General features: G+C 49.4%; 2 protein-coding genes across 2 annotated transcripts; one reads left to right on the plus strand and one right to left on the minus strand.

The window, feature by feature from the left end:
- The first annotated feature begins 3,156 nt into the window (after positions 1-3,156).
- On the plus strand, positions 3,157-15,292 carry Mboat4 (membrane bound O-acyltransferase domain containing 4). The gene is made up of 4 exons (XM_048330534.1): positions 3,157-3,286; positions 8,362-8,586; positions 14,118-15,011; positions 15,133-15,292. Exons 1-4 carry the CDS (start codon positions 3,168-3,170, stop codon positions 15,290-15,292), a joined length of 1,398 nt encoding a protein of 465 aa, XP_048186491.1. The 5' UTR covers positions 3,157-3,167.
- On the minus strand, positions 8,006-20,086 carry LOC125339616 (ADP-ribosylation factor-like protein 1). The gene is made up of 2 exons (XM_048330825.1): positions 18,784-20,086; positions 8,006-8,016 (listed from the first exon to the last, which is right to left on the minus strand). Exon 1 carries the CDS (start codon positions 19,945-19,947, stop codon positions 19,402-19,404), a length of 546 nt encoding a protein of 181 aa, XP_048186782.1. The 5' UTR covers positions 19,948-20,086; the 3' UTR covers positions 8,006-8,016; positions 18,784-19,401.
- Between the last annotated feature and the right edge of the window lie 7,214 nt (positions 20,087-27,300).

A 27,300-nucleotide genomic window follows, 5' to 3' on the forward strand; every position in this document is an offset into this window, starting at 1 on the left:
CTTTTTATGTTTAGTAGTTGTTTAGTTTTAGATACATAATATAAGGTCACTGACCCAAACCTGTGGAAATACCATTTGACAAGAAGTTTTGGGTTTCGCAGACCTGGTCTCTACTGTTCCCCACACACACCCTAACAGTCATATATCAAGGAGATCATGCCCCTTTGTTCTCTGTGTTCTAGGCTTGTCTTGGTCAACATTATTTGTTCAAGTTCTGACCATTTCCCTGCGAATACCAATATTTCACCATTTCTAATCCCTATGTAGTATTCCATTGTGTATAAGTACCACATTTTTTTGGATCCATTCATCTGTAGAGGGGCATCTGGGTTGTTTCCATATTTTGGCTATTGTGAATTGTGCAGCGATAAACATGATGTGCAGATGTCTTTATGGTATCCTGGATCCTGTTGTTCCGGATAGGTGCCTAGGAGTGGTATGGCTGGGTCATAGGGTAGGTCTATGCTGAGCTTTTTGAGGAACCCCCATACTGTTCTCCAAAGTGGTTGTACTAATTTGCACTCCCACCAACAGTGGAGAAGGGTTCCTCTTTCCCCGCATCCCCTCCAGCATTTCAAACAGGAGCTTTTAGTGAACACTCACACCCTCCCTCCAGCCCCCTTGTTCCTTGATCTTCATCTCAGAAAAGAACCTGCCCTTCACCCAGTTGCTCAAGCCAGGCTCCTGACTCTCTTCTTGGCACAGCTCGATTCTGCATATGTAATGCACTCGCCATTTCGGCTCTTCCACCTTTGGGGCCTCGTTCTTCCACTTTTGTGATAGTTACTCCACCATCCCTAATCGAATCCCAGCTTCCAAATCAGATCTTTCCACCCTGAACATCTAGTCTCATGCCCCCTGATCCAACCAACTCCCAAATCCTGTTCTCGGAGACCAAATCATCCTCTAAAAATCAAAGCCAGCTCATTTCCTTCTGTTTCCTCTTAAAGCCTGAACTACTTTGCACGGCCTGTGTATGGACTAGGTCCCGCCCATCTACCCCTCCAGCACCGCACTCCTCCTGGTCTTCCTCGGTGCTCAGTCACTCAGTCACAACTTTCTCCAAAAAGCGAAGCTTCTCTCCACAGCAACAACTTCCACCTGCTGCCTCCCCCCCCCCCACTTCTTCTGCTCCACCCCAGCATCTTCTGCTGTGTGGCCCTGGCGTGATATAGATGGTGTGCAACCAGAGGAACAGCCAGCCAGAGAACAGAACAGGATGCTAGTAGCATGTGGCTGTTTATCTCATGATAGCATGGAAGCAAAGAGGTGGGTGGGGGGGAGGGATGGGGAGACAGAGACACAGAGACGGATAGAGAGATTGGGGTCCTAAGAGTCCCTTCAAGGACATACCCCCCTCCCCAGCTAACTTTCTTCTGCTAGACCCCAGCTTGTGTGTGTGTGTGTGGTGTGTGTGTGTGTGCGCGTGCACCTGTTCTGGGGCCTTGAACTTAGGGCCTGGGCTCTGTCCCTGAGATATTTTGCTCAAGGCTAGTGCTCTATTTCTGTTTTTTTGTTTTTTGGTAATTAGAGATGCATCTCATAGGCTGCCCTGGCTGGCTTTGAGCCGAGAGCCCAGCCTCTTGAGTAGTTTAGGATTACAGGAATGAGCCACCAGCTCATGGTTCAAGTTCCAGCTTTTAAAAGTTCCACCGCTTCCCACTGCAACCACAGACTGGTGACAGCCTGTAGTGCATAGGCCTTAGGGTGATACTTCTCCAACAATGCTCATATATTTTATTATCCAGTTGATTTACCTTCGAGTGCATTCAGCAAGCCAAGTTTATACTCGGTACTTTTTCCATGGTTCATCTAATGTTTCTAATCTATTGAACAGGCATTATTATGTGTAATTTATCGTTATGTCTGACAGGAAGGAGCATGGTTTCAGAGAGGTGAACTGATTGATTCTAAGGTCCTCAACCTTTGGTCCGAAGCTCTTGAGTCTTCTCATCTGCGCATTGCTGGTAGTTACTAAGAGACGATCCTTGCCCCAAGGTTCTCTTCCCATCCAGCCCTATCTCCTCATCCTTTATTTAAGGTTGCTTGCTCTTATGGGGGTCCTCAGTGATGAAAACTAGCTGAGCCTGGGGTTCAGGAAATGGGTCTCTCCTAGCCAAGACACGGCCTCTCATTCTGCCTCTAGGAAGTCATCGTCATGTTTCTTGTCCATTCTCCAAGGAATTTCTTTTTAAATATTTCCTCTTCACCTTGGTGCTCCATCAAAACCTTTTCAAATTGGACAGGTGTTTATTCTATTGAGTACACAGTGTGTATGCAGGGCTGTCCTGTTGACTAAGGACACAGCACCAGCGTAAGAAAATCCTCCTTCACAGAGCTCCCCGTGTGTCTGTGAAGAGCAATGACGGAGAGATGACTGCAGAGTCTCATAAGGGGCGTGGCGTGGGAAATGAAGCTGCAGAAAGAAGTGGTAGCTATGTTTTGTTTTAACCTTTTTTCTTTTCTTTTTTTTTTTTTCCTGGAGCTTGAACTCAGGGCCTGGGTACTGTCCCTGAGCTTTGTTTTTTTTGGCTCATGGCTAGTGCTCTGTCACTTAAGCCACGACTCTACTTTTGGTGTTTTGGTAATTTAATTGGAAGTAAGAGTCTCCTGGAAATTAAAGTCTCATGGACTTTCCTGCCTGGGCTGGCTTCAAACCTTGATCCTCAGCCTAGTGAGTAGCGAGGATTAACAGGCGCGAGGGCTCAGAGCTTGGCTGAGACTTGGAGTTAGGTAGGGGCAATCTTGTTTGGCTTCTGTTGCCTTGCGATCCTGCGCTCCTTCAACCCGCTCATGGGTTCACTTGCCGCTCCAGCCCAGGACTGGGAGATGTGTCATTCACTTAGTGAAGAAACTATGACAGCAGGAGCTGTGGAAAGATAAATGTTGTGCTGTGTATACTCTAGAGCACAACTTCGGAAAGCGATGTTTTCAAAATTTATTGGTTTCCTAGCACAGTTTCCATGATCAGAAAAGCCGCCTGGTATGTTACTTATCTCCAGAGCTTTTGTTCACCCAGGGCTTCCAAACCAGATAAAAAGGCCAGGGAGAACCTGGCTGCCGTTTCTCCTGCAGGAAGGCTCTCAGGAGGAGTGTGTGTGTGTGTGTGTGTGTGTGTGTGTGTGTGTGTGTGTGTGTGTGTGTGTGTGTGTCTGTCCCAGTTCATAATGGATTGGCTTCCACTGTTCATCGTCTACCCTGTGTCATTGTACCAAGGGGCTGCCTTTCCTTTTGCACTGCTGTTTCGTTATCTCTGCAACAAGGATTCATTTTCCATTCGGGCCAGGTAAGCTGGATTTGCGCTTGAATTTTGTAATACTTTAATAGGGTGGAAAGCACAGAGCAGACTGAATGTAATGTGATCATGTATTAGTTACACTTGGTTTTAGCTTACCATCTCTGCCACTGACTGTCGGTTGTTGGTAGAATTTATGTAAAATGGAGCAAACTGACATCGTGTGCATTGAGTCCAAGTGTAATAGGCTCCTACTAAGTGGGAAATGGGTAAAAAACTGGGGAGAGATGAATAATTGGGATGGTAGAGGAACTTCTCTGTCCAACCCCAAATCTCAGATATTCTTGAGCAGTTCCAATTTCATTTGCAATAAAATTAAATTTTATATAAATCAACAATGAAATGTTATGCTTGTAAAAATGTACATTTCCTGGCAGTATAGGGTTGAACTCAGGGCCTGAAACTTGCTAGGCAGATGCTCTACTCACAAGCCGTGCCACCATTCTTTTTCATGTAACCGTTTTTTGTTGTTCTTTTGTTTGGTTTTGATGATGGTCCTAGAGCTTGAAATCAGGGCCAGGGCATTGGCCCTAGACTTTTCTTTCTTTTTTAGCATTCTACCACTTGAGCCACAGCTCCAGTTGTGACTTGTTGGTGGTTAATTGGACAAGAGTCTCACAAACTTTCCTGCCCAGACTAGCTTCAAACTGCCATCCTCAGATCTCAGCCTCCTGAGTAGCTAGGATTGTTGGCAATAATAGGCACGAGCTACTGTGCCCAGCTGTGCCTTTTTTTTTTTTTGAGGTACGGTCTTGCTTCCTGCTCCGGCACATGCTTGGACTCTGATCTGCCTGTTTAAGTCTTTTCTTTTGTAGCTAGGAAGACAGGCATGTGCTATCATACCCACCAATCAGTTAAGGAGTGTTGAGAACTTTTTTTGTGTATGCCTGTCACAGGGCTTGAACTCAAGTTCTTAGCTATTTCACACAAAGCTGGCACTATACCATTTGAACTACAGCTCTACTTCTCGATTTTTGGTGGTTAGTTGTAGGGAAGAGTCTCACAGACCTTCCTGGGCTCGTTTTGAACCTTGGTCCTCTGTTCTTAGCCTCCTGAAATGACAGGCATGTCCTTGGATTACAGACATGAGCCGCTGGTACCTGGCTTTCTCTTGAGAACGTTTTCCTTGAGCTGGCCTTGGATTGCAGTCCTCCCTATCTCAGCCACCTAAGTAGCTAGGATTACGGCACCCGGCTAACAAAGTGGGATTTTAAATGATTTCTCGGCGAAGTAAATCAAAGTGTACCTTGACTGTATACCAATTTTCTTTTTTTACCAGTCCTGGGGCTTGAACTCAGGGCCTGAGCACTGTCCCTGGCTTCTTTTTGCTCAAGGCTAGCACTCTGCCACTTGAGCCACAGCGCCACTTCTGGCTTTTTCTATATATGTGGTACTGAGGACTCGAACCCAGGGCTTCATGTATATGAGGCAAACACTCTACCACTAGGCCATATTCCCAGCCCCTCTATTTTAAATTTTAAATAAAGTTTAGTGGATGTCCTTTTGAATAGGGAAAAATCCTTTCCTCAAAGGCCATCTCTCGATGATTACTTTGAAAATGAGAACTTTTACTATTAGGGTTTCTCCTGGTGTGTCTGTGTGTGTGTGTGTCTTGCTGGCCACTTATCCCAGGGCTTTGCACATGCTGAGTAAGTGTTCTACTACTAAATTACACTCCAACCTAACTGGATTTTCTTCAATACAATCTGAGTGTCACTAAACTATGGCATGTCACCTCATGTTTACTTGTTGATGGTCCTTAACTTTGCTTTTGGCAGATGGAGGTGTTCTACTGAGAAAGAATCACAAAACAATCAAATAAAACAAGCAGTTCAAAAGAGTTAATTGGGGAATTGAGTTATCCTCCGGTTACTTTGCCTTTCTTTTTTTTTTTTTTGGCCAGTCCTGGGCCTTGGACTCAGGGCCTGAGCACTGTCCCTGGCTTCTTCCCGCTCAAGGCTAGCACTCTGCCACCTGAGCCACAGCGCCCCTTCTGGCCGTTTTCTGTATATGTGGTGCTGGGGAATCGAACCGAAAGCTTCATGTGTAGGAGGCAAGCACTCTTGCCGCTAGGCCATATTCCCAGCCCTCCTCCGGTTACTTTGAAGTTGGCCTGTTGAGTCCTAACTGCCTCACTGATTGAGAGACCCTGTGTGAATAAACTCTCTCTATAGGATAGAAATAATGCCTGGCTTGTGGTGTTATCCTCTGTTGCTCCAGTACTTGGGGCTTGAATCCAAAGTGGGAAGCTCTTGCTATGCTTTTTCTACTCATGGCTGGCGCTCTACACTTAAGCCACACCTCCTGTCCAATATTTTGCTGGTTAGTTGGAAACAGAGCTGTCTGAATTTTTCTACCCAGGCTGCCTTTGAATTCTGATCCTCGGATCTCAGCTTCCTGCCTAGCTAGGGTTACAGGCATAGTCACTGGTACTTGGCTAATGGGATTTTTCGAAAGCCTAAGTAAAAATATTTCTCATAAAGGATACTTTGTACAGTGCCTAGAAGAAAATAAATAAGATTGAAAGCACACAGTACATTACCCATTCTTCACTGTGCACCTGTGTAGACATTTCAATGTTTGTAATTCCCCTAGAGTAGTGGCCTCTGAATGGGGAGGCTGCTTCTGGCGACTTCTGCTGTACAGAAATAAGTGGCTCCCTCCTTTTCCACAGCAAGTGAGGACTTAGATCATAGCTTTAGGGGACGGTGGAGTCCTCCTAGGTGGAGGTTCAATGAAAAGCACAGAAGTAGCTCAAGGCTTGGTGGCATACAACATCTCTACTTAGGCACCTATTGGCATCCCTAAGAAAGTCTTTCTCGCCAATGAGTGGAATGTCCTTCCCTGTGCAGAGCTGTGATACGCTCCCTGCGACGTAGTCACTGGTTTGGAGTTTGTAGAGAAAATAGAGGCTTCCTCCACTTCCTCTTACTGACCAAACCTATTTGATGTTTTCTGATACCTTTATTCAGCTTTCTTTACGTGGTCTAATTTTTGAAAACCCTACATATAATGCAGGAAGAAAACCAAATGCTCGTCAAGCCTCCCAGGCCTTTGTAGGTCCTTGTGGCCTTGGCTGGGGAGGCAGGGGCTGGGTGAACCACTACTTCATCCACCTAGGTGCTTCCCAGCATTGGAAGACGCAGTAACCATGGAGACCAGGGAGTCCTGACCAATGCAGGCTTCAGTGGCAATGAGTGTTGATGGCCATTACCCAGGAAGGCATTCATGCTGAGGAGAACACGATAAACTATACAGGTGTCTAGGCATTCATACAGAGTAACACCTAAGGAGGACAGTCTTAGGAGAGCATCACGAAGGTGTGATAGCTACACACATCTGATCCTATAAAATAATATTTTTGAAATGAACTCCAGAAAATGGAAACAAGAGGCTTTTTCTTGGTCGGTGTGTTTGCTTTCTTTTCTTTTTGTTTGTCTTCGGGAGGGTAGGAGGCACAGCAATGGTGGGACAAAGAGTGAACAAACGCAGCAGTGGTACTCACTAGACACTAAGATGAAAATGAACGACACAACCTGTGGTTGGGGACAGAAGAGAAAACTGGTAGAGAGCACGGGAGGGGGTGACATGGTTGAAAAAGAAATGCACTCTTTATCTGACTTATGTAACTGTAACCCCTCTGTACACCACCTTTTCAATAACAATAAAAATGCAAAAAATAAGTTGGGAAAAACTAGACAAAATGTACAAAGCCACACCAGGCATCCCCTTCGTATTGATATTCAGACCTTATTTTGGGGATGACAAGAGAACCGTCATGGTTTTCAATTCCTTACATCGTACCCACGTGTAGACTTGCAGGATGCAGTGTATATGAGGAGAAAAAGACTTGAAGGAAATGGCAAACAAAATGGAGATGTCACAGGAATGGAAAAAGACCAACAATGGTGCTGGCCGGACATTGTAAAGATGCTGAGGCCACTCAATCTGCAATGACTGAAGATGGTTCACAAGCGTGTTAATCAACTATAAAAACAAACAGGAACTCCTCTAAGATCTAAAGAACAGAAAAGCCAGAAGTGGCGCTGTGGCTCAAGTGGCAGAGTGCTAGCCTTGAGCAAAAAGCAGCCAGGGACAGTGCTCAGGCCCTGAGTTCAAGGCCCAGGACTGGCAAAAAAAAAAAAAAAAGAGAGAGAGAGAGAATAGGAGGATCACAGTGCAGACCTGCCCAGCCCCAAGGGGAAACCCTACCTCAAAAATAACCAAGATGGGCTGGGGATATGGCCTAGTGGCAAGAGTGCTTGCCTTGTATACATGAGGCCCTGGGTTCAATTCCCCAGCACCACATATACAGAAAATGGCCAGAAGTGGCGCTGTGGCTCAGGTGGCAGAGTGCTAGCCTTGAGCAAAAAGAAGCCTGGGACAGTGCTCAGGCCCTGAGTCCAAGGCCCAGGACTGGCAAAAAAAAAAAAAAACAAGACAAAAGGGGCTGGCAGAGTGGTTCAGGTGGTAGAGCAAGCAGGTGCAAGCCCTCCAGGACTGCTGGGGATAGGGGTGGCGGGCCTTGCATGGAAGCCTGGCTAGATAACCACCCGGTTGTCCTGGGCAGATGGGGGCGGCGCCCGGCCGTAGCAATGGAGCGCTGAGTTCTTCCTCCTCTGAAGAATGTGCTTTTCCACTCAGATGCGGCACAAACCCAGGGAGAAGCTTCGAGAGAGGAGCCGTAGTTTTCTTCTGAGATGGTGGTTTACAAGGGTGCCCTGGCTTCAGAAGATCAAGAGGGGGCTCTGGTGTGATGGTCTCATTATTACTAGTTATTCTTAATGCCAGTATTGGGGCTTGAACTCAGGGCTTCACACTCTCGTTTGCCTCTTCCACCCAAGACCGGCACTCTACCGCTCGAGCCACATCTCCGCTTCCAGCTTTTTTTTGCTGGATAACTGGAGAGAGGAGTCGTGGAGATCTGCCTGCCTGTGCTGGTTCTGAGCCACGGCCCTCAGGCGTGGGGTGCTGGCGCCCCGGGATGTTGCGGTCTGCTTGGGCGTGGCGGGGGCTTCGTGGGCCGCCTCACTCCGGGCGTCACCGGCGTGCCCGTTTCCCCTCAGGTACCTGTTTCTGCTGGCTGGCGGCGTGGCCCTGGCCGCGGCCTCCATGGGCCCTTACGCGCTGCTCGTCCTCACCTCCGCCCTCGGGGCCACCGTTCTGCTGTCGACCCTGGGCCCGCAGGACGTCCACCGGTGGACTTTCTTCTTCCAGATGAGCTGGCAGACGCTGTGTCACCTGGGCCTGCACTACACGGAGTACTGTCTGCAGGAGCCTCCCTCGGCCAGGTGAGGCTCTCGGTCTGCTGGGCTGCCCCGGGGAGGGGCCGAGTGCGAATCCTCATCCTCCCTGTCTGAGAGTCACGCCTAGGACAGTGTCTCAGCCTCACACTCAACCTTCCTCTCTCTCTTTTTCTTTCCTTTCCTCTCTCTCTTCTTCCCTCCCTCCCTCCCTTTCTTATTTTTGGCAGTCCTGGGGATCGAACTCAGGACTTCGTGTTTGTCAAGCAAAGACTTTACCACTTGAACATTGCCCCAACCCTTTTGCTTTTAGTTTGTTTTGAAGGTAGCATGTCTAGTTTTTGCCTGACCCGTTTTGTTTTGTTTTTGGCCAGTCCTGGGGCTTGAACTCAGGGACTGAGCACTGTCCCTGGCTTCTTTTTGCTCAAGGCTGGTACTCTACCACTTCAGCCACCTCTGGCTTTTTCTGTTCATGTGGTGCTGAGGACTCAAACCCAGGGCTTCATGCAAGCACTCTACCACTAAGCCACATTCCCGGCCCCTGCCTGACCTGGTGTTTGAACCAAGATTCTCCTGCCTCCGCCTTTTGAGTAGCTGGGATGACAAGAATGTATTGCTACGCTTGACTTAATGTTTTCATCTAGAAAAAAAGTATATAGGTTAAGTAGACAGACAAAAACCAAACAAACAGCAGTACTTATCCTGAAGGGCTGTTAGGAGCATTAAGGGTGGTGACTGTAAATTTATTCAGCGACTACACACAGCCACTACGCACTAGCTACCTGGCAGGGCTTATGGCGTTTAGCTGTGATCGTCACTGTGCCCAGGAGAGGGTGACGCGGGAGCCCCACGGCCCGGGCGGGGGCTCGCCGGACGTGCTGGGGGGCCCAGTTGGCTCTCCGCCGCGCAGGGCCGCGGTGTCAACCGCCGGGCGCCTCGCCGCCTTCCCGTGCGGGCTGCCGCTGTGGACGTTTTGTTTCCCTTCAGACTGCGCCGCCCACCTCCCACCCCATCTAGACAGACCAGACCAACCCGGCTCACGGCAGCCCGAGGAGTGTGCTCGCCAGTGAGCTGAGCGCGAGGAGGAGGAGCGAAGCACCGGTGCCCGGGGCTTTCCGCCCTGGCTTGGCCCGGGTCGGTCTGTGTCTGACAGCTGCCGTCTCGAGTGGCCGTCATTCACACACCTGGAAGCTTGTCTTCACCGTGAGTGGAGACGGAGTGTGATGGTGAGCGTCCCGTCTCCCAGCACCCAGATCATGAGTTCTAGCCTGGGCTCCATAGTGAGACACCCCACCCCCCCCAACTTATTACCATGAAGTTTTCTCCAGAGGATCAGACCTGCTTGTGTGTGTGAGGGGAAGGCCAGATGGCAGAGGCGGCGCGAGGAGGACTGCGTGGAGGACTGCGTGGATCGTGCCGGGTCAGGGCTTGAGCAGTGAGCCCGGGGCTCGCTGGGGCTGGAGGGGCAAGTCAAGCAGGATTTGGCTGGCTGGGAAGGAGGCTGAGCCAAGCCTGAATGGAAACGGGTGGGATACCGCTAGGATGTCCGTGGTAAAGCTCACACGCTGGACCGCTCATTTTCTTTTTCTTTGTCAGTTACAGGGCTTGAACTCAGGGCCTGGTGCTGTCCCTGAGCACGCCCGCTCAAGGGTAGCCCTCTACCACTCTGAGCCACAGCTCTGCTTCTTGTTTTCCAGTGGTTAAATGGAGATAAGCGTCTCATGGACTTCCCTGCCTGGGCTGGTTTTGAATTGCGATCCCAGATCTCAGCCTCCCAAGTAGCTGGGATGGCAGGTGTGAGCCACTGGTACCCGGCTCAGACTGGACAGTTTAAACAACAGAACTTCCATTTCCTCCCAGTTCTGGAGGCTGGAAGTCCAAGGTGAAGGTTCTGCAGGGTAGGTTCCTCTCCGGCTAGGAGGTGGCTGTCACCTCCCTGCATCCTCACATGGTCTTCCTCTGGATCTGTGTCCTAATCCCTCTCACAAGGACACCAATCATATTGCATTAGGTGCTTTGAAAGCCCTGTCTCCAAATATAAGCTTGCTCTGAGGGATTGGTGACCAGGTGCTAGGACTGGCTTATGAAGTCAGCCCCCAGCAGAAGGTGAGTTAACAGGGGCTGGTAGCATTTGCAAGCCGTCCTGCTTTTAGTGAGGATAAGTCAAGCGAGAGGCCCTGTGTCCTTAGATCTTTAGATAAACATGACCATACTTGGGGACAGTGTTGTTCTCTCTTCATAGGACAGCATTCCTGTTCTAGAAGATATGATTTTCACCAGCCAGGTCTCCTCCATAGAACAGATGTGTGTGTGTGTGTGTGTGTGTGTTGGTACTGGAGCACCATTCTGGGCACCATCCTTGAGCTTTTTTGCTTAAGGATAGCATTCTACCACTTCAGCCACAGCTCCACCTCTGGCTTTCAGGTGCTTTAACTGTAGATAAAAGTCCCACTGACTGGCTTTGAAGCCAGATCTTCAGATCTCAGCCTCCTGAGTAGACAGGATGGCAGGTGTGGGCCACCAGCACCCCGCTCTCCTCCACAGACCTTTGATGGTGGATGAGGAAACATTTATGATACTTTTTTTTTTTAATGCCAGTCCTGAGGCTTGAACTCAGGGCCTGAGCACTGTCCCTCTTAAACCACAGCGCCACTTCTGGCCTTTTCTGTATGTGGTGCTGAGCAATCGAACCCAGTGCTTCATGTATATGAGGCAAGCACTCGACCACTAGGCCACATTCCCAGCCCCCATTTAGAACACTTTTAAAAAACATTATTTAGGGCTAGTACTTGAACTCAGGGCATTTGCACTTGCTTAGCTTTTCTGCTTAAGGCTGGTGCTCTACCATTTGAGCCACACCTCCACTTCTGGCTTTTTGTTGGTTAACTGGAGAAAGACTCTTAAGATTTTTCTTCCTGGACTAGCTTTGAACTGTAATCCTAGGAGCTCAGCCCCCTGAGTAGGGAGGATTGCAGATGTGAGGCATTAGCACTTAGGTGACTGAAAAACGAAACTCAGGGGGGCGATGACTAATCACACCCTGATCCAGTCCTTAGCAAACCCCAAAGTTGCACAGCGCCTTCTCCTCAGCACTTGGTTCATATTTTAAGAAGAAAAACAACTGCAACAAAAAATCCCTGAGACTGAAACTGAAACCGTATCATTGTAACATATATTGCCAGATAGGAGTTAATATGCTTACTATATTAACAAGTCATTTTTAAAGGGATAAGTGAACATTGCAAATTAAAAATAGTGTATACAAACAAATGCAGAAAAGACAAGCGTATGTGAAATCAGAAACGTAAGAAAAGTATGATATTATGCATCACTAAAGAAATGAAAACTAAACAATAATCAGCAAATTTTATAAGCCTCAGGAAATCCTATCAGAAGTCTACTTGAGTTCCCTGCTTTTATTAAACAAACTCTGTGAGGCCCTTTTGTTGTTTTTACACATTCACATTACACTTAATTAAAAAATAAAATTTAGAATTTCACTATAAAATTTTAGTGAAAATTTCAACTTTCTGTAACCTCTTCACTACTTTGTAACAATGTTATTTTTATTGTTATTATAAAGGTGAAGTACATACAGAAGGGTTACGGTTATGTAAGTCAGGCAAAGAGTACATTTTAGGGCCGGACAATGTCACCCCTTTCTCTCACTCGCTCCCAGTTTTTCTCTCCCTCGCTCCCAGTTTTTCTCTCCCATCCTCACCCACAAGTTGTATAAATCATTTTCAACATGGCATCTAGTGAGTATCACTGCTGCATTTCTTCACTCTTTTTCCTTGCATTTCTGTGGCCCTCTTACCCTCCCAAAGACAGATAAACAAACAAGACAAAAAGAAGTGAACACAAAAACAGCAACAAGGAAAACAAAACCCTCTTGCTTCCATTTCCTGGAGTTGGTTTTGACAAACATTGTTTTATGTGATCATAGGCAGATAGGTACCGTGCCTTTGTGTTCCTCCCCTAAGAGATTGCTGAGTTTTTCTTTCTTTGATGTCATGTTTCTCCCAGGTCTCTGATCCTAATCTGTCTAGTTCACTTTTCTTTTTTAATTTATTTTTTGAGAGACTTGTCACTGTGTAGCCCAGTCTGACCCGGAACTCATGATCTCCTTGCCTCAGCCTTTCAAGTTTGGGGATTTTAGGTATGCTCATACACCTGGCTCTAATCGTAATGTTAATAGGCTGTTCTTAGTAATGTTACAATTGCTATTTCCCTACCATTTCTTTATCGTTCTTTCACTTGTATCTCTAATACTTGACTTCCCTACTCACCATTGTGTGTGTGTGTGCTATTACTGGGCTTGAACTCAGAGCCCGAGCACTGTCTCCTAGCTCTTTCCCTCAGGGCTTGCACTCTACCACCCCAGCTTCTTGGGGGTTAGAGAGAACCACGTGACAGCCTTCTCTGCCTGGACCGGCTTCACCTCAGCCCTCAGCCTCCCGAGTAGCTGGGGTGCTAGGTGTGAAGAACCACTGGTGCCCAGCGCCATCTGCCTTCGATGCGGGAGGGAATCTGTCTCTGTGGAGCATGGTTCTGGCCACACAGTGCAAGGGGGGTTGGGGGAGGGAGGGAAGGTTTGGGGGGGGAGAGGGCAGGGAGGAGGGGGAGGGAAGGCTTACGGGGGGGGGGAAAGAGGGCAGGGGGGAGGGGAAGGAGGCTTACACTGGGAGGACAGGGGGAGAGGGAGGCTTACACTGGGGGGGCAGGGGAGGGGGAGGAAAGGCTTATACTGGGGGGAGGGCAAGGCACGGGGAGGGGGAGGGAAGGCTTACCCTGGGGGGCAGGGGGAGGGAAGGCTTACACGGGGTGGGGGGAGGGAAGACTTGCACGGGGGTGCAGGGGAGGGAAGGGTAGGGGGGGAGGGAAGGCTTGCAGGGGGGGTGGAAGAAGGCAGGGGGGAGGAGGAGGGGAGGCTTACAGGGGGGGCAGGGGAGAGGGAGGGAAGGCTTGCACAGGGGCGGGTGTGGAGGGCAGGGGGGAGGGGGAGGGAAGGTTTGCAGGGGGTGCAGGGGAGGGAAGGGCAGGGGGGAGGAAACGCTTGCACAGGGGAGGAGGGCAGGGGGAGGGCAGGCTTGCACGGGGGGGAGGTGCAGGGGAGGAGGGCAGGGGGGAGGGGGAGGGCAGGCTTGTACAGGGGAGGAGGGCAGGGGGAGGGAAGGTTTGCAGGGGGGTGCAGGGGAAGGAAGGGCAGGCTTGCACGGGGGGGTGCAGGGGAGGAGGGCAGGGGGAGGGGGAGGGCAGGCTTGTACAGGGGAGGAGGGCAGGGGGGAGGGAAGGTTTGCAGGGGGGTGCAGGGGAGGGAAGGGCAGGCTTGCAGGGGGGGGAGTGCAGGGGAGGAGGGCGAGGGCAGGCTTGCACGGGGGGGTGCAGGGGAGGAGGACAGGGGGGAGGGAAGGGCAGGCTTGCACGGGGGGGGTACAGGGGAGGAGGGCGGGGGAGGGAGAGGGCAGGCTTGCACGGGGGGGGTACAGGGGAGGAGGGCGGGGGAGGGGGAGGGCAGGCTGGCACGGGGGGGTGCAGGGGAGGGGGAGGGAAGGCTCACCCGTCTCGCCGCCCCGCAGGCTCTGCCTCGCCCTCTCCTCGCTCATGCTGCTGACGCAGAGGGCCACGTCCCTGAGCATGGACATCCGCGACGGGAAGGCGGCGGCGGCGGCCCCGGGGCGGGCCGGGTGGCGGGAGCGCGCGTGGGAGGCGCTGCCCCGCGTCAGCTACCTGCTCTTCTTCCCGGGGCTGCTGGGGGGCCCGCTGTGCTCCTTCCGGCGGTTCCAGGCCGGCGTGGCGGGGCGCGGGCGCGGGCTCGGGGCTCCGGGCCGGCTGGCCGGGCGGCTGCTGGGGCTGGCGGGGCTGCGGGCGGCCGCGGGGCTGGCGCGGCGCGCGGGGCCCGGGCTGCGGCGCTGCGAGCGCGCGGGCTGCGTGCGCGCGCTGTGGGCGCGCGCCGCGCGGCTCCGGCTGACGTACTACGCGCAGTGGCTGCTGGACGAGTGCGTGCTGGGCGCGGCGGGCTTCGCGGGCCCCGCCCCCGACGCCGACGTGCGCGCGCTGGAGAGCGCGCACCGCATCGCCGCGTTCGCGCGCGCGTGGAACCGCAGCACGGCGCGCTGGCTCCGGCGGCTCGCGTTCCGGCGGCGCGGGCGCCTCGCCGCGCTCCGCACCTTCGCCTTCTCCGCTTGGTGGCACGGCCTCCACCCGGGCCAGGTGTTCGGCTTCCTCTGCTGGGCCGTCATGGTGGAGGCCGACCGCGCCATCCACGCCTCGGCCCGCGGGCTGCTCCGCGCGCGGCCCCTGCGCCTGCTGCACCGCGCGCTCGCCTGGGCCCTGGCGCAGCTCATCCTCGCCTACGTCCTGCTGGCCGTGGAAGGCCGCAGCCTGGCCGCGCTCGGCCCGCTCTGCGGCTCCTGCAACAGCCTCTTCCCCGCGCTCTACGGCGCCCTGCTCCTCCTGCTGCGGCTGGCGAGGTGGGCGCGGGGAGCGCGCGCAGCCCCGGCCCAGGCCCCGCCCCCAGACACGGCCCCGCCCCCGGCTCCGGCCCCGCCCCCGGCTCCGCCCCCCGGCCCCGGCCCCGCCCCGCCCGCGCAGCCCACCGCCCCGGGAGCCGCCCGACGACGCGCCGGCCCGGGCCCGGCCTCTCCTCAGCCAGCGCCGCGCACCTGACCCGTTACCCAAGGGGTCTCTGTGTCGTCTCCCGCGAGGAGCTGCGGTTCCAGGTGTGGAAGCAAAGCGATATGTAAAGACATAAGTGGGGGGGGGGGTTGGCTGGGAACATGGCCTGCCTCGTGTACATGAAGCCCTGGGTTCGATTCCCCCGCACCACCTAAAGAGAAAAAGGCCAGAGGGGGCGCTGTGGCTCAAGTGGCAGAGTGCTGGCCTTGAGCAAAAAGAAGCCAGGGACAGTGCTCAGGCCCCGAGTCCAAGGCCCAGCACTGGAAAACAAAACAAAACACCACAAAGGGAGCCCGGTACCTGTGGTCCTGCCTGCAATTCGAGTTCTTCGGGAGGCTTTGGAGGATCGCAGTTCAAAGCCAACCCCGGGCAGAGAAAGCCTGCGCGGTTCAAACTTCACAAGTAGCTAGTGGAAAGCTGTGCAGGCCCAAGGGGTGGAGGAGCAGCGGAGCCGGCCGGCCGGCCCAGGGAGCCCAGGAGCCGGGGGCCCGCGCCCGTCGCTGCCACCCCAGCCACCCAGGAGGCTGAGAGCTGAGCGCGGGGGTTCAAAGCCAGCCCTGGGCAGCAGTCCCTGAGGCTCTTCTCTCCAGTTAACCACCAGAAAACCAGAGGTGGCGTGGTGGTTCCAGTGGCAGAGCAACTAGCCTTGAGCTGAAGAGCTCAGGGACAGCCCCCCCCCCCCCAGGCCCTGAGTTCAAGCCCCACCACCGGCACGAAAAGAAAAAAAACAAAAACACACGACTATCACGAAGTACATGGAAGAACTTCCTAAGTGGACTTCCACATACTGAATGTCTTAGGGGTCCCGTTCATCCTAGACTGTGAACTTCAGCAATACTGGATTAGTCAGGTTTTTATCACTATAGTCGAATACCTGAGACTCCTATGTATGGACCGGGTCCACAAGTCACGTCCAGGGGGTGGAGATGGGAGGGAGGGAGGGCCGGGAGGCAGCGAGAGAGCAGAGCACCCTGTGGGAAAGGGAGCGCACTCATCACCTGACTTGTGTAATCGCCATCCCTCCTGAGTCATCTGTGCCATAACGACAGAGTAAATTGTTGAAAAGTCCCATCTGTATTGGCTCTGTGGTGGTCAATCATAATGCTTAATTTTTAAATAATCAAGAATGCTTCCGAGATTAATTTGAATTTTCTCCCATACAGTCCCCACCACCACCACCACCACCACTACCCCACTGTCACAGTGGTCCCTTCACACACCCTTGACCATCGCCGTTTCCTCTTGACAATTTGCAGCTCAGAGAAGCCCCTTGTGTCCCCTGTCCCCCCCCCCCCCCCGGGACTTGAGGACTGTAAGAGGAAGAAAGCACTGAGTCCTAACAACACTGATGGCCACGGCCATTTGGCAACTCCAGCTTCCTTCTGACCCCCGCCCCTGCAGTTTGTGTTTCTGTCCTTCATGGGATCACCCCCTAATAAACCGCTCAATAATTTGTTCTGGACTTTGCTTGCAGAAGTGGGTTCATTTCCCTTCCTCCTCTCCCTCCCTCCCGCTCTCCTCCCACCCCAGGGCCATTCTCTTGGACCTCTGAAACAGAATGAACGAACCCTTTCTCAGTAAATTTCCAACTTCAGGTATTTTGTTATAGTGACAGAAAGTAAACTATGGCAAAAATAAGCAACAATCATTAACAGTCATCCTGATTAAAATGCTAATGACGAGTGCATTCACGTCACTTCCAACAGACTCTTCACTACACTGCTCTGATAACCAGATGAGGTAGGGAATTTTGTTTTCTGAGTCAGAATTCAGTACCTGAGGAAAGGGATGGTGATTACATTATATATGAATTCCCCCCGCCCCCAAATATTCAATGGCACTGATTTTCCGAGCATTTCAAAAGGACTGCTAATAGGGCTATTTCCTTCAGCATTTTCATATAACCATTTCTCATGCTGATGTTAGCAAAGCCACTTGGGGTGGAGGAGGGAGGAATAGAGTCCCTACTCTAATGGAAGACAATCTGACCCTGACCCTTTCTACCACTAACTAGCTGCAGGATCCCACTAATTTCTTCTCAGGGCCAAAGTTTCCTAGTGTGCCAAATTACAAGTGGGTAAAACATTCTTTAATTCAGTTATTTTGAACTCAGGGCCTGGATGCTATCCTTGAATTCTCTGCTCAAGTCCAGCACTTTACCAATTGAGCCACAGCTCCATTTCCAGAGTCTCATAGATTTTCCTTTCCAGGCTGGCTTTGAACTGTGCTCCTCAGATCTCAGCCTCCTGAGTAGCTAGGATCACTGATGTAAGCCATTGGTGCTTGGCTCATTTAATTTTTAAACTGAAGGCATTATGGTTGAATAAAAGCTTTGTGAATTTTCTAACACACTAAGAAAAAAGTGAAGCAAGAATTTTTCAGGAAGAAAAGAAAGATTTTCTGCTGAGTGCCCAAGCTTCCTTATGAAGAACTGGCATTTTCTATTGCTACCTTCTGTTATGTTTCTTCCATTTATTTCCCCTCCATGTAACAAGAAGTGATACGTGGGGCTGGGGATATGGCCTAGTGGCTAGAGTGCCTGCCTTGTATACATGAGGCCCTGGGTTCAATTCCCCAGCACCACATATACAGAAAATGGCCAGAAGTGGCGTTGTGGCTCAAGTGGTAGAGTGCTAGCCTTGAGCAAAAAGAAGCCAGGGACAGTGCTCAGGCCCTGAGTTCAAGCCCTAGGACTGGCCAAAAAAAAAAAAAAAAAAAGAAGTGATACGTTTAATGGTTTATAAAAATCTGAGAATAAACATTATTTCTCTAGTGCTAACAAAAACACTATTTTTATTTCCTAAATAAATACCTTTAACTTCTCAATCTATGCTTGGTAGCTGATAACTGATAATATAATATTAATGTGCTTTGGGGCCTTATTACCAGGTACATTCTTAATAGTAGAGATGCCAGAGTAGAGTGTCACTGTCTTGGTTTTCCTACACATATTCCTTTAGGAATACCTTGTAAGCTACATCCCTTGAGGTAATTTTTGCATGCTTTCCTCATGAGAGCGGCTGGCAGTTTGCATTATCCAAATGTTAACTTGGTATAATTTCATGGCTACTTGATGTCAGATAAATAGAATGTCTTACATTAATTCCCCATACTGAAGACAGAGCTGGTGCTATCTGCATCCTTAGTTAACTAAAGGGACTTTTTTTTTCCAACTGCGCTTATAAATTGTTTAGTTTTTTTTTTTGTTTCTTAAAATATTTTTTATTTTCTTTAATGTCATTTTTTTAATGTGGTGAATTTCATCAAATATAACCATCCAGGACTTTTTTTTTTTTTACCATATCAGGTAAGATTACCATAAACAAGTTTATATAGACATTATTTTCAATGTTCTCTGACTACTTTACCACAATTCCAAGTTAGATTCTATATATTGTCAGTGTTGATATGTTCGGGAATATATATTATAATTTATGAGATAAGCTTCAGACCCAAAAGTCTTACTTTGAGTCCTATGTCTGTGGGCAAGCCAGCCTATCAAAACCTTGAGTCTACAACCATGAAGGACTATTAAACAACATACCCTGCCTATTTTACAGGGATGACGTGTGAATCAATTAAGTCAATATATGTAAAACTTTTTGAAGTCTATAAAGTACTTAGAATGAGAATTACAGATCAGCCAGTAAAGTTAGCCACCAGAATCATACTCATGCCTGCTGTAACCTGAAGCTTTTAAATGATCAAGCTTAACAGTGGTCAGGTAAGTAAATGAAGGCTATAGGACACAGTATGTTTCTAGCCTACTCTACTGAGTCTAATCTTTAGGAAGACTTAATTTATTTTAAGGGAGAAAAAAACCTCAGTTAATATATCTGTTAGTGTCTATACAAACAAGATGCAACCACTAATTCAAAAATAGGAGGGTTTTTTTCCCCCTGAGAAGAGTGCATTCTTTAATAGAACTATATTCGAGTAAGAACTCCATACAAATAGCATACCTTAACACAGGAGAGTAAGGAAGAACTATTTTACATTACATTGAACACTCATGTGATTTGCAAGTTATCCCTCCCTCCAACCAAATACTTGTGTGTGTGTTTTTAATATATATTACAGATGTTGCAGTCAGTTCTGTATATGCCATCAATCAGTTTTTACATGTAGTCATGTGAAGCACACCTGTTCCGATGTCTTTGTTTCAGAGGAGTTGGAGTGATTGAATTACTGCCTGCTTTTCAATGTTTCCACCAGCCATTCCATTGCCTCATCAAGTCCAGTGCCTTTGGTTGCTGATGTTTTGAATATCTGCCATTTCCGATCCTTCAAGGCAGGCAACCCAAGTGAATTTGCCATCTCTGAGGGCGTCATGGCCTGCTCCATGTCCTGCTTATTTGCAAACACCACTAAAATGGCTTTTCTCAGCTCTTCTTCCTCCAACATAGCAACTAATTCTGACTTGGAAATGCCAATTCTGTCTCGGTCACAACTGTCTACCACATAAATGACTGCATCTGTATTTGAATAATAACACCTCCAATATGGCCTGATACTTGTCTGTCCTCCTAGGTCCCAAACTTGGAATTTAAGGTTTTTGTATGTCACTGTCTCTACATTAAATCCAATAGTAGGAATAGTAGTAACGACTTCTCCAACCTGTAAACGGTATAAAATTGTGGTTTTTCCTGCACCGTCTAATCCCAAAATTAAAATCCTCATTTCCTGGGTTCCAAAGAGACTAGAAAAAATACTTGAATAAAAGCCACCCATGGTGAACCGCCTGTCCTCCCTCGCCGATCCTCACAGACGGGCCTGGGCTTGGCAGCGCCTCAATTCCAGCCCTGGTGCCGCCACCTCGGTCCGCCTTGGTCTCCTTCTCCAGCCCGGCCCGCCTGCAACTTCCACGTCGGACTCTCAGGCGGAGGGAATTGTTTAGTTTTTAGATTGCAGTTCCCTCTTGTTATGGTTTGGATATGAAGTCTTCCCCAAAACTTATGTGTTGAAGGCTTGGTCCCAATAATTGAGAGGTGATTGGATCATAAGAATTATGGCCTCATGATTAATCCAGTAACTAACGAATGGATTAATTCATTGATGAATTCATAATAGTGTGGACTATTAGGAATCAGTAGAAACAGTGGTAGATAGGACCTAATTAGAGGAAGTTGCTGTCTGGGAGTATGACAGATCAGATATACTCTTCTCTCTGCTTCCTGGCCACCATGAGGTGAGCTGCTTCATTTACCATATGCTCCTGCAACCATGATGTTCTGTTTTGCCACAGGACTTCTGTAATGGAGCAAGCCCACACAGACTGAAACTATGAGGCAAAAGAAATGTGTTTCCCTTTAGGCTGGACATGCTGGTGCGTGCCTGTAGGCCCAGCACTCGGGAATCTGAGGCAGTTCCAGACCAGCCTGGGCTGCAGAGCGAGTTACTATCTCAAGAACTCAAAACATGAAGTAGAACGTTGAAAGGTAAAAATGAAGTAGAAAGTTGAAGGGGGAAAAGCAAGAGAAAACAAAAAAAAAGAGAGAGATGAGAAAAAAATGAAGAGAAACGACACATGGTTTCAGATGATAGCTATCCCTCTTGGGGATGTTTGTGGGGGACCCCTGGCAAGTCCCCCAAACCTCACATGTTCAAGTTCCTTAAAGAAAATGATGTCTTTTAGTGTGTTTACACATGTTCCCTCCTTACTATAATCACTTGATTGCTTTTAATACCTAGTGCAATGTGAAAGTTGTAATCCTAGCTGTAATCCTAGCTACTCAGAAGGCTGAGATCCGAGGATTGAGGTGCAAAGCCAGACTGGGCAGGAAAGTCCGTGAGACTCTTATCTCCAGTTACTCTCCCTAAAACCGGAAGTGGGGCTGTGGCTCAAAGTGGTAGAATGCTAGCCTTGAGCAAAAGGGGTCAGGGACAGTGTGCAGGCCCTGAGTTCAAGCCCCATGACAGACAAGAAAGAAAAGTCTGTTCATGTTCACTACAAACTCATTTTTCCCCAAGTATTTTCATTGTGCAGTTGGTTGAGTCTGTAGATGTGGAACCCAAGATACAAAGTGCCAACTGTACATAGAACAAGGAAAATGGGCAGGGCTTGAGGCTTAGGAGCTGGTGATTGAGAGAATAGTAGTTAGGAGACAGGTAGGTTGCAAGGAGGTGGTCAAGAGGAGAGGGATAGAGGAATGAATGAGGGAAATGAGAATAAGGGAAGGGGTGGATCGAAGGAGGGTGAAAATGTTGAATGGAAGACACAGATCAAGATACATTTATATAAATTGCTTTGTTACATAGGAAAAAATTCAATACATAACCAACAAATTAAGAAAAGTGGTGGAAGAGGTGGGTAAGAATAACAGGGGTTACATTGGTCAAGAGACACCAATATTTATAAACTGCTCTTGAAGGCAACTCCTTTGTACAGCTACCTAAAGAAAATAAAAATACATTTTATTTGAGAGAGAGAGAGAGAAAAGAACAAGCAGCAGCAGCAGCTATCCTGATGGATGGATTTTCTTAACCCTTGTTCTGAGTTCAGCTTTGCCATGTGACTTGGGCTAGTGAAAGTGGAGGGCAGCACTTCCCAGATGTGGACTGAGCATCCGTGCTTCTCCTAAGTCTGCCAGAAGACAATGTTCCAGAAGAGCCACCGCCAGTCAGTGATGGCCACGCAGTGGGCGACACATGGACTTGAGTGCTTCGCCCTGAGATCTGGGAGTTTTTCACCACAGAAGCATTCTCGAGCCTACCCTAGCTCAGTGAGAGGAGTGACTTCCACCATCCACTCAGCACTGGAACTTAATTCTGCCTCACCTCACTGCGTACCACCAACAAATAGTTCAATAGAAAAATAAATGTTCTGGGATAGAGTTATTAGTACAACCGTAGCTAGAAGTAGGAGAAAATGCTATGTAAATAGACCAACAAGGGGCTGGGAGTATGGCCTAGTGGTAGAGTGCTTGCCCTGGGTTCGATTCCTCAGCATCACATATATAGAAAAAGCCAGAAGTGGCGCTGTGGCTCAAGTGGTAGAGTGCTGGCCTTGAGCAAAAAGAAGCCAGGAACAGTGCTCAGGGACTGAATTCAAGTACCAGAACTGTAAAATACAACAAAGTAAAATTGGGCTGGGAATGTGCTTTATTGGTAGAGTGCTTGTCTAACATGCACAAAGCCCTGGGTTCGATTCCTCAGCACCACATAAACAGAAAAAGCTGGAAGTGGCGCTGTGGCTCAAGTGGTAGAGCGCTGGCCTTGAGCAAAAAGAAACCAGGGACAGGGCTGGGGATATTGCCTAGTGGCAAGAGTGCTTGCCTTGTATAGATGAGGCCCTGGGTTTGATTCCCCAGCACCACATATACAGAAAACGGCCAGAAGTGGTGCTGTGGCTCAAGAGGCAGAGTGTTAGCCTTGAGCAAAAAGAAGCCAAGGACAGTGCTCAGGCCCTGAGTTCAAACCCCAGGACTGGCAAAAAATAAAATTAATGTTTATTAAAAAGGAGATCAGGGCTGGGAATATGGCCTAGTGTCAAGAGTGCTTGCCTCCTACACATGAAGCTCTTGGTTCGATTCCCCAGCACCACATATATGGAAAACGTCCAGAAGGGGCGCTGTGGCTCAGGTGGCAGAGTGCTGGCCTTGAGCAGGAAGAAGCCAGGGACAGTGCTCAGGCCCTGAGTCCAAGGCCCAGGACTGGCCAAAAAAAAAAAAAAAAAAAAAGAGATCAACAATTTTTCAACTAACCTTTAATCTTCTCATATCTGCAGTGGAAAAAAAGACAAACTTTGATGAGCTTTTTTAGGCTTTATGAAACAAAATCTTCCATCCAGATTACCATGGAATAATTGGCCTAATTAAGAAGATTCCCAGCCTTGCTGTGGGCAGAGCTGCATCTCTGCAGATTTTCCGGCTTTGGAGGTGTGGTGGTGGGGGGGGGGGGACTCCTTTGAGAACCCCTGTACAAGAATTTCTGCCTTTTAGGGCAGGTGTAAAATTGTACCTGCAGCCCAGCAGATGTCAGGGTTAAGGACAGCAGACTTGAAGAAACCATGGGTACATGGGTTCTTTCTGGAGGGGGAGAGGTTTGGAGGGATATGTAATAATTCGTTTCCTCAGGCCTTTACTTAAAGTTGCGATCTGATTTAAATGGGCTTTGTAGCCTCAAGGTAGATGCTACAACCTTATGCACGGTTGGGGTAGAGGCTGTAAGATGTGGTCTACTGCTTCGTCGTCCTTGGGTCTAAGCTCAACAAATCTATGGAATGCATAAATATCTATGATGATATCTATGATGGCCCGCGCAGTGTTATAGGTGCGAATCCTCACGTCACGTAAGTTGTGCAATTCTGGGTACAGTCTTCCTCTGGCTTGCCACCCAAGCAGATCTTCCGGTAGGCTCTGGGCTCAGGGTCTCAGCATACAGTGTTGCAGGAAGAGTGAGTTACGGAAAAGGGAATCGCCACATCAAGGCTGTACTATGTGGCTTTGAATCAAATGCCTTAGGATCGGACTACGAGTCTCTGAGGAAAAAGAAAATGAAGTGCTTTCCCAGGGTTTGGGTTCTGAGTGCAAATTCAGTGTACGATATCCTGTAACTTTAACCTCAGCAGTCTGATTTTGTACAACACTTAGCACGGCATCCAAAACCAGCGTAGATGGCTCGCATACTTCCACTTGCAGATACGGAACTCCTGTTTGTTCCTTTAGCTCTTGGCCTGGTCGCAAGTCCCTGGTTCTTCCCTTCTGCACTCCTGCACCCCTCGGCCACCTCTGCTGCCCGCGCCTCTTCCACTGAAGTCTGGGGACGGATCACCTGCCGCCCTGCCGCCCTGCTTGTGCAGCCCGGCGGAAGGCAAGGCCACGTGTGTGCGGGACTATGCCTGGTCTTCTGCACGCTTTCTTCTCGTCTGTGAAGGGAGCCCTATTCTACCCAGCCCGCCACAGGGAGAGTGGGGTGGGGCATGGCGCAGGTGCACCTTCTTCCCTTCCATGCCTCTCCAAGGCCTCTTTTGCCTCTGAGACTCTCCACGGCCTCCGGGGCACGGCTCCCCCACTTTATGGGCCACTCCCTCCCATGCCTGCCCCAGCATTCCAGGCTGAAGTTTTGTTCTGGTTTGATGGCTGCAGTCTCGTTTTCTCAGAATTGTTTGTTTCCGATTTACTTCCTCTGCTTGTTTTAACGTGGACAACGTATTTCCTTGTTCTTCAAGAAGCAAAGCAGCTCGTGCATGTAATCCTAGCTACTTAGGAGGCTGCGACCTGAGGACTGGCATTCGAAGCTGGCCTGGGATTCAAAGTCTGCGAGACTCTGTAACCATCAAAATGCCGGTATGTACATTTATGGGGAAACAGATTGGGATCTGGAAAAATCCTACTGAGTGAAATAAGGCAGAGAGACAAAGAGTTCATATGTAGACCATAAGCCTTATCATAGACTCTATTTGTGTGTTGTGTGCATGTGTGTTGCACGCCAGTGCTACAGCTTGAACTCCGGACCCGGGCACGGTCATTAAGCTTCTATGCCCAATGTTAGAGCTCTACCGCTTGACTTACAGCTCCACTTAGGGCTTTTTGGTGGTTAATTGGAGATAAGAGTTTCACAGACTTTCCTCCCCAAGCTGGCTTCGAACCGTGATCTTCAGATCTCAGCCTCCTGAGTAGCTAGGATTAAAGATATAAGCCATTGGTGTCCAGCCTCAGATTCCATTTTCTTTCTTATTTTTGTGCTGGGAATTGCACTCAAGGTGTTGCACTTTCTAAGAAAATACTCTTATCACTGAGCTACAGCCCTAGCCCAATTAAAATGTATTTTAAGAAACTTGTCTGCTTTTGTAAAAGGGACAAATGGTTAGCAGTCTAGGGAAGTGGTCAGAAACAAGAAATGATTAGAGTAATAATCTTTGTTTTTTATACTTTTTTTTGTTGCTGAGGATCCAAACCAGCCTTATGCATGCTTGTCAGGTACTCTACTACCAGGCCATCCTCCTAGCCCATAGTAGCTGATATTAACTATCTTACAACTACCTTATAAACTAGTTACTAAGATGACACTCATTTTATAGATGTGGAAATGAATAAGCTCAGTATCTCAGCCAGGGGCACTGTTAGTTTTCCATTAGGGTAACAAAATCCCTGAGATCATCAACTTAAAAGGAGGAAATGTTTATTTTTGTCACCTGACATTATTTTTTGGGGGGTGGGGTTGCTGCAGCAGTATAGCATGTTGGGAAGCCATTGTGGGAGGAGCTGCTTGCCTAACAGCAGCCAGGAAGTAGAGAGAAGAGAGCTGGGATCCTGACGGCTCATCAAGGGCAGACCCCCTCCCTCCCCCTCCCTTCCCCTCCCTTCCCCTCCCCTCCCCCTCCCCCCCCACCCCCGTGACCTGACTTCCTCCCGTTAGGGCTTTCCTATTGAGTTCCTTTTCCTTGTTTTTTTTTTTTAATATATATATTTTATTATCAAACTGATGTACAGAGAGGTTACAGTTTCATACGTTAGGCATTGGATACATTATTGTACTGTTTGTTACTCGTCCTTCATACCCCCCCCCCCCCCCGGGTTACATCTGTAAGAGAGAAGCATCTTCCAACAGCACCATGGGCTGGTGCTTTTCACACACAGGCCTGCGTCACCTAAGGCGACGACAGACGTCAGGTGGAGGCCACACTGTAATCACGCCGCCACCATATGGGGTACTATGCCAACCTGGCGTATAGAGTGCCACCTGTCAATGGTATGGCTCCGGTTAGAGACGGTCAGCAAGAAGTCATTTGTTTTTATTCATTTACTTTTTTTTCCTGCTGGGCCTGGGGCTTGAACTCAGGGCCTGAGCACTGTCCCTGAGCCTCTCTGTGCTCCTAGCACTCTACCACTTGAGCCACAGCACCACTTCCAGCCTTTTCTGTATGTGGTATTGAAGAATCGAACCCAGGGCTTCGTGCATGCTAGGCAAGCACTCTACCACCAAGCCACATGCCCAGCCCTGGCAATATGGTATTTGTAAGTAACAAAGGGATACGATAGACATGTGCTCTTTAACATTAGCTCCTTTTTCCCCCCCAACTTTCCTTTGTAAGTTCATACCTACTCCTTTGAAATAAACAATCAGAAACATCAGTGTGACTCTTCTCTTTCTCCCATATAACTCATTAGAGTGTGGGGATTCGTTCAGTGGAAGGGCACTTGCCTAACAAGCGCAAGGCCTGCAGCTTGGTCCTCAGCCCTGAAGAAAAGGCCAAATGTCTTCACCTCTGGCCCCTCTGTGGCCCTCGGGATTCAGGGCCAGCTGTCCACAGTCAAGGAGCTGTTACTCCTATAGATGCTGCCCACCTGCGTCCTGAGCCCCGGAAGCTGAGGCCCCTACGGCAGACACCATACTTGAGGCGAGCTCACCCTCTGCACTGTGGGAGGACATGACCCAGGCCGGGATGAACAGGCAATGTACCTGCTCACGTGCATCTCCCAGCTCTTCCGCTCGCCCTGCGTGGTTAGGACTGGAGTCTTCATCTTTTCGGAACTAGCTCACTGATTCAGAGACCGTTGGCTGCAATGTCTTTTCCGTTGACCCCTATTCCCCAGCCTCTGACGACGGGTCAGTAGGTGAAAAGCCTGGCCCAAAGCATGCAGTTTCAGCAAAATGAGCTCTGTGACATAGGGGAAACAGGTGACACCCCAAATCTTTTCTTAGTTGGACTTTTCTGTGTTTATTCCTTTTTTGAGAGGTCGAGTTGGGAGCCTTGATTAAAAGGCTGGTGTCTGCAAGTGGACTATTGTCACACAGACCTGCAGCCCCTTGAGTACCCATAACACTGTTAGAAGAAGGAGCCCTGAGAGCAGGAGAGGAAAGAAAGAGCAGAGAAGTAATACCAACAACTCAGATCAACCCCAAGAGAGAGCCGAAGTGGGACAGGAGCCAGCGCCCAAGGCCAGCTGTAATCAAGAGCTTTTTCTTTGCCAGTCCTGGGGCTTGAACTCAGGGCCTGTGCACTGTCTCTGGCTTCTTTTTGCACAAGGCTAGCACTCTACCACTTGAGCCACAGCACCACTTCCGGCTTTTTTTTTTTTTAATGTGGTGCTGTGGAATGGTACCCAGGGCTTCATGCCTGCTAGGCAAGCACTCTACAGC

The sequence above is a fragment of the Perognathus longimembris genome, chromosome 21 (assembly GCF_023159225.1).
Source record: "Perognathus longimembris pacificus isolate PPM17 chromosome 21, ASM2315922v1, whole genome shotgun sequence".
Lineage (NCBI taxonomy): Eukaryota > Metazoa > Chordata > Mammalia > Rodentia > Heteromyidae > Perognathus > Perognathus longimembris.

Coding starts and splice junctions, on each gene's coding strand:
- Mboat4 (XM_048330534.1), top strand. CDS start 3,168: ATGGATTGGCTTCCACTGTTCATCGTCTACCCTGTGTCATTGTACCAA. Junction 8,587..14,117: donor CAGGAGCCTCCCTCGGCCAG/GTGAGGCTCTCG, acceptor GCCGCCCCGCAG/GCTCTGCCTCGCCCTCTCCT. Junction 15,012..15,132: donor CTCCTGCTGCGGCTGGCGAG/GTGGGCGCGGGG, acceptor CCGCCCGCGCAG/CCCACCGCCCCGGGAGCCGC.
- LOC125339616 (XM_048330825.1), bottom strand. CDS start 19,947: ATGGGTGGCTTTTATTCAAGTATTTTTTCTAGTCTCTTTGGAACCCAG.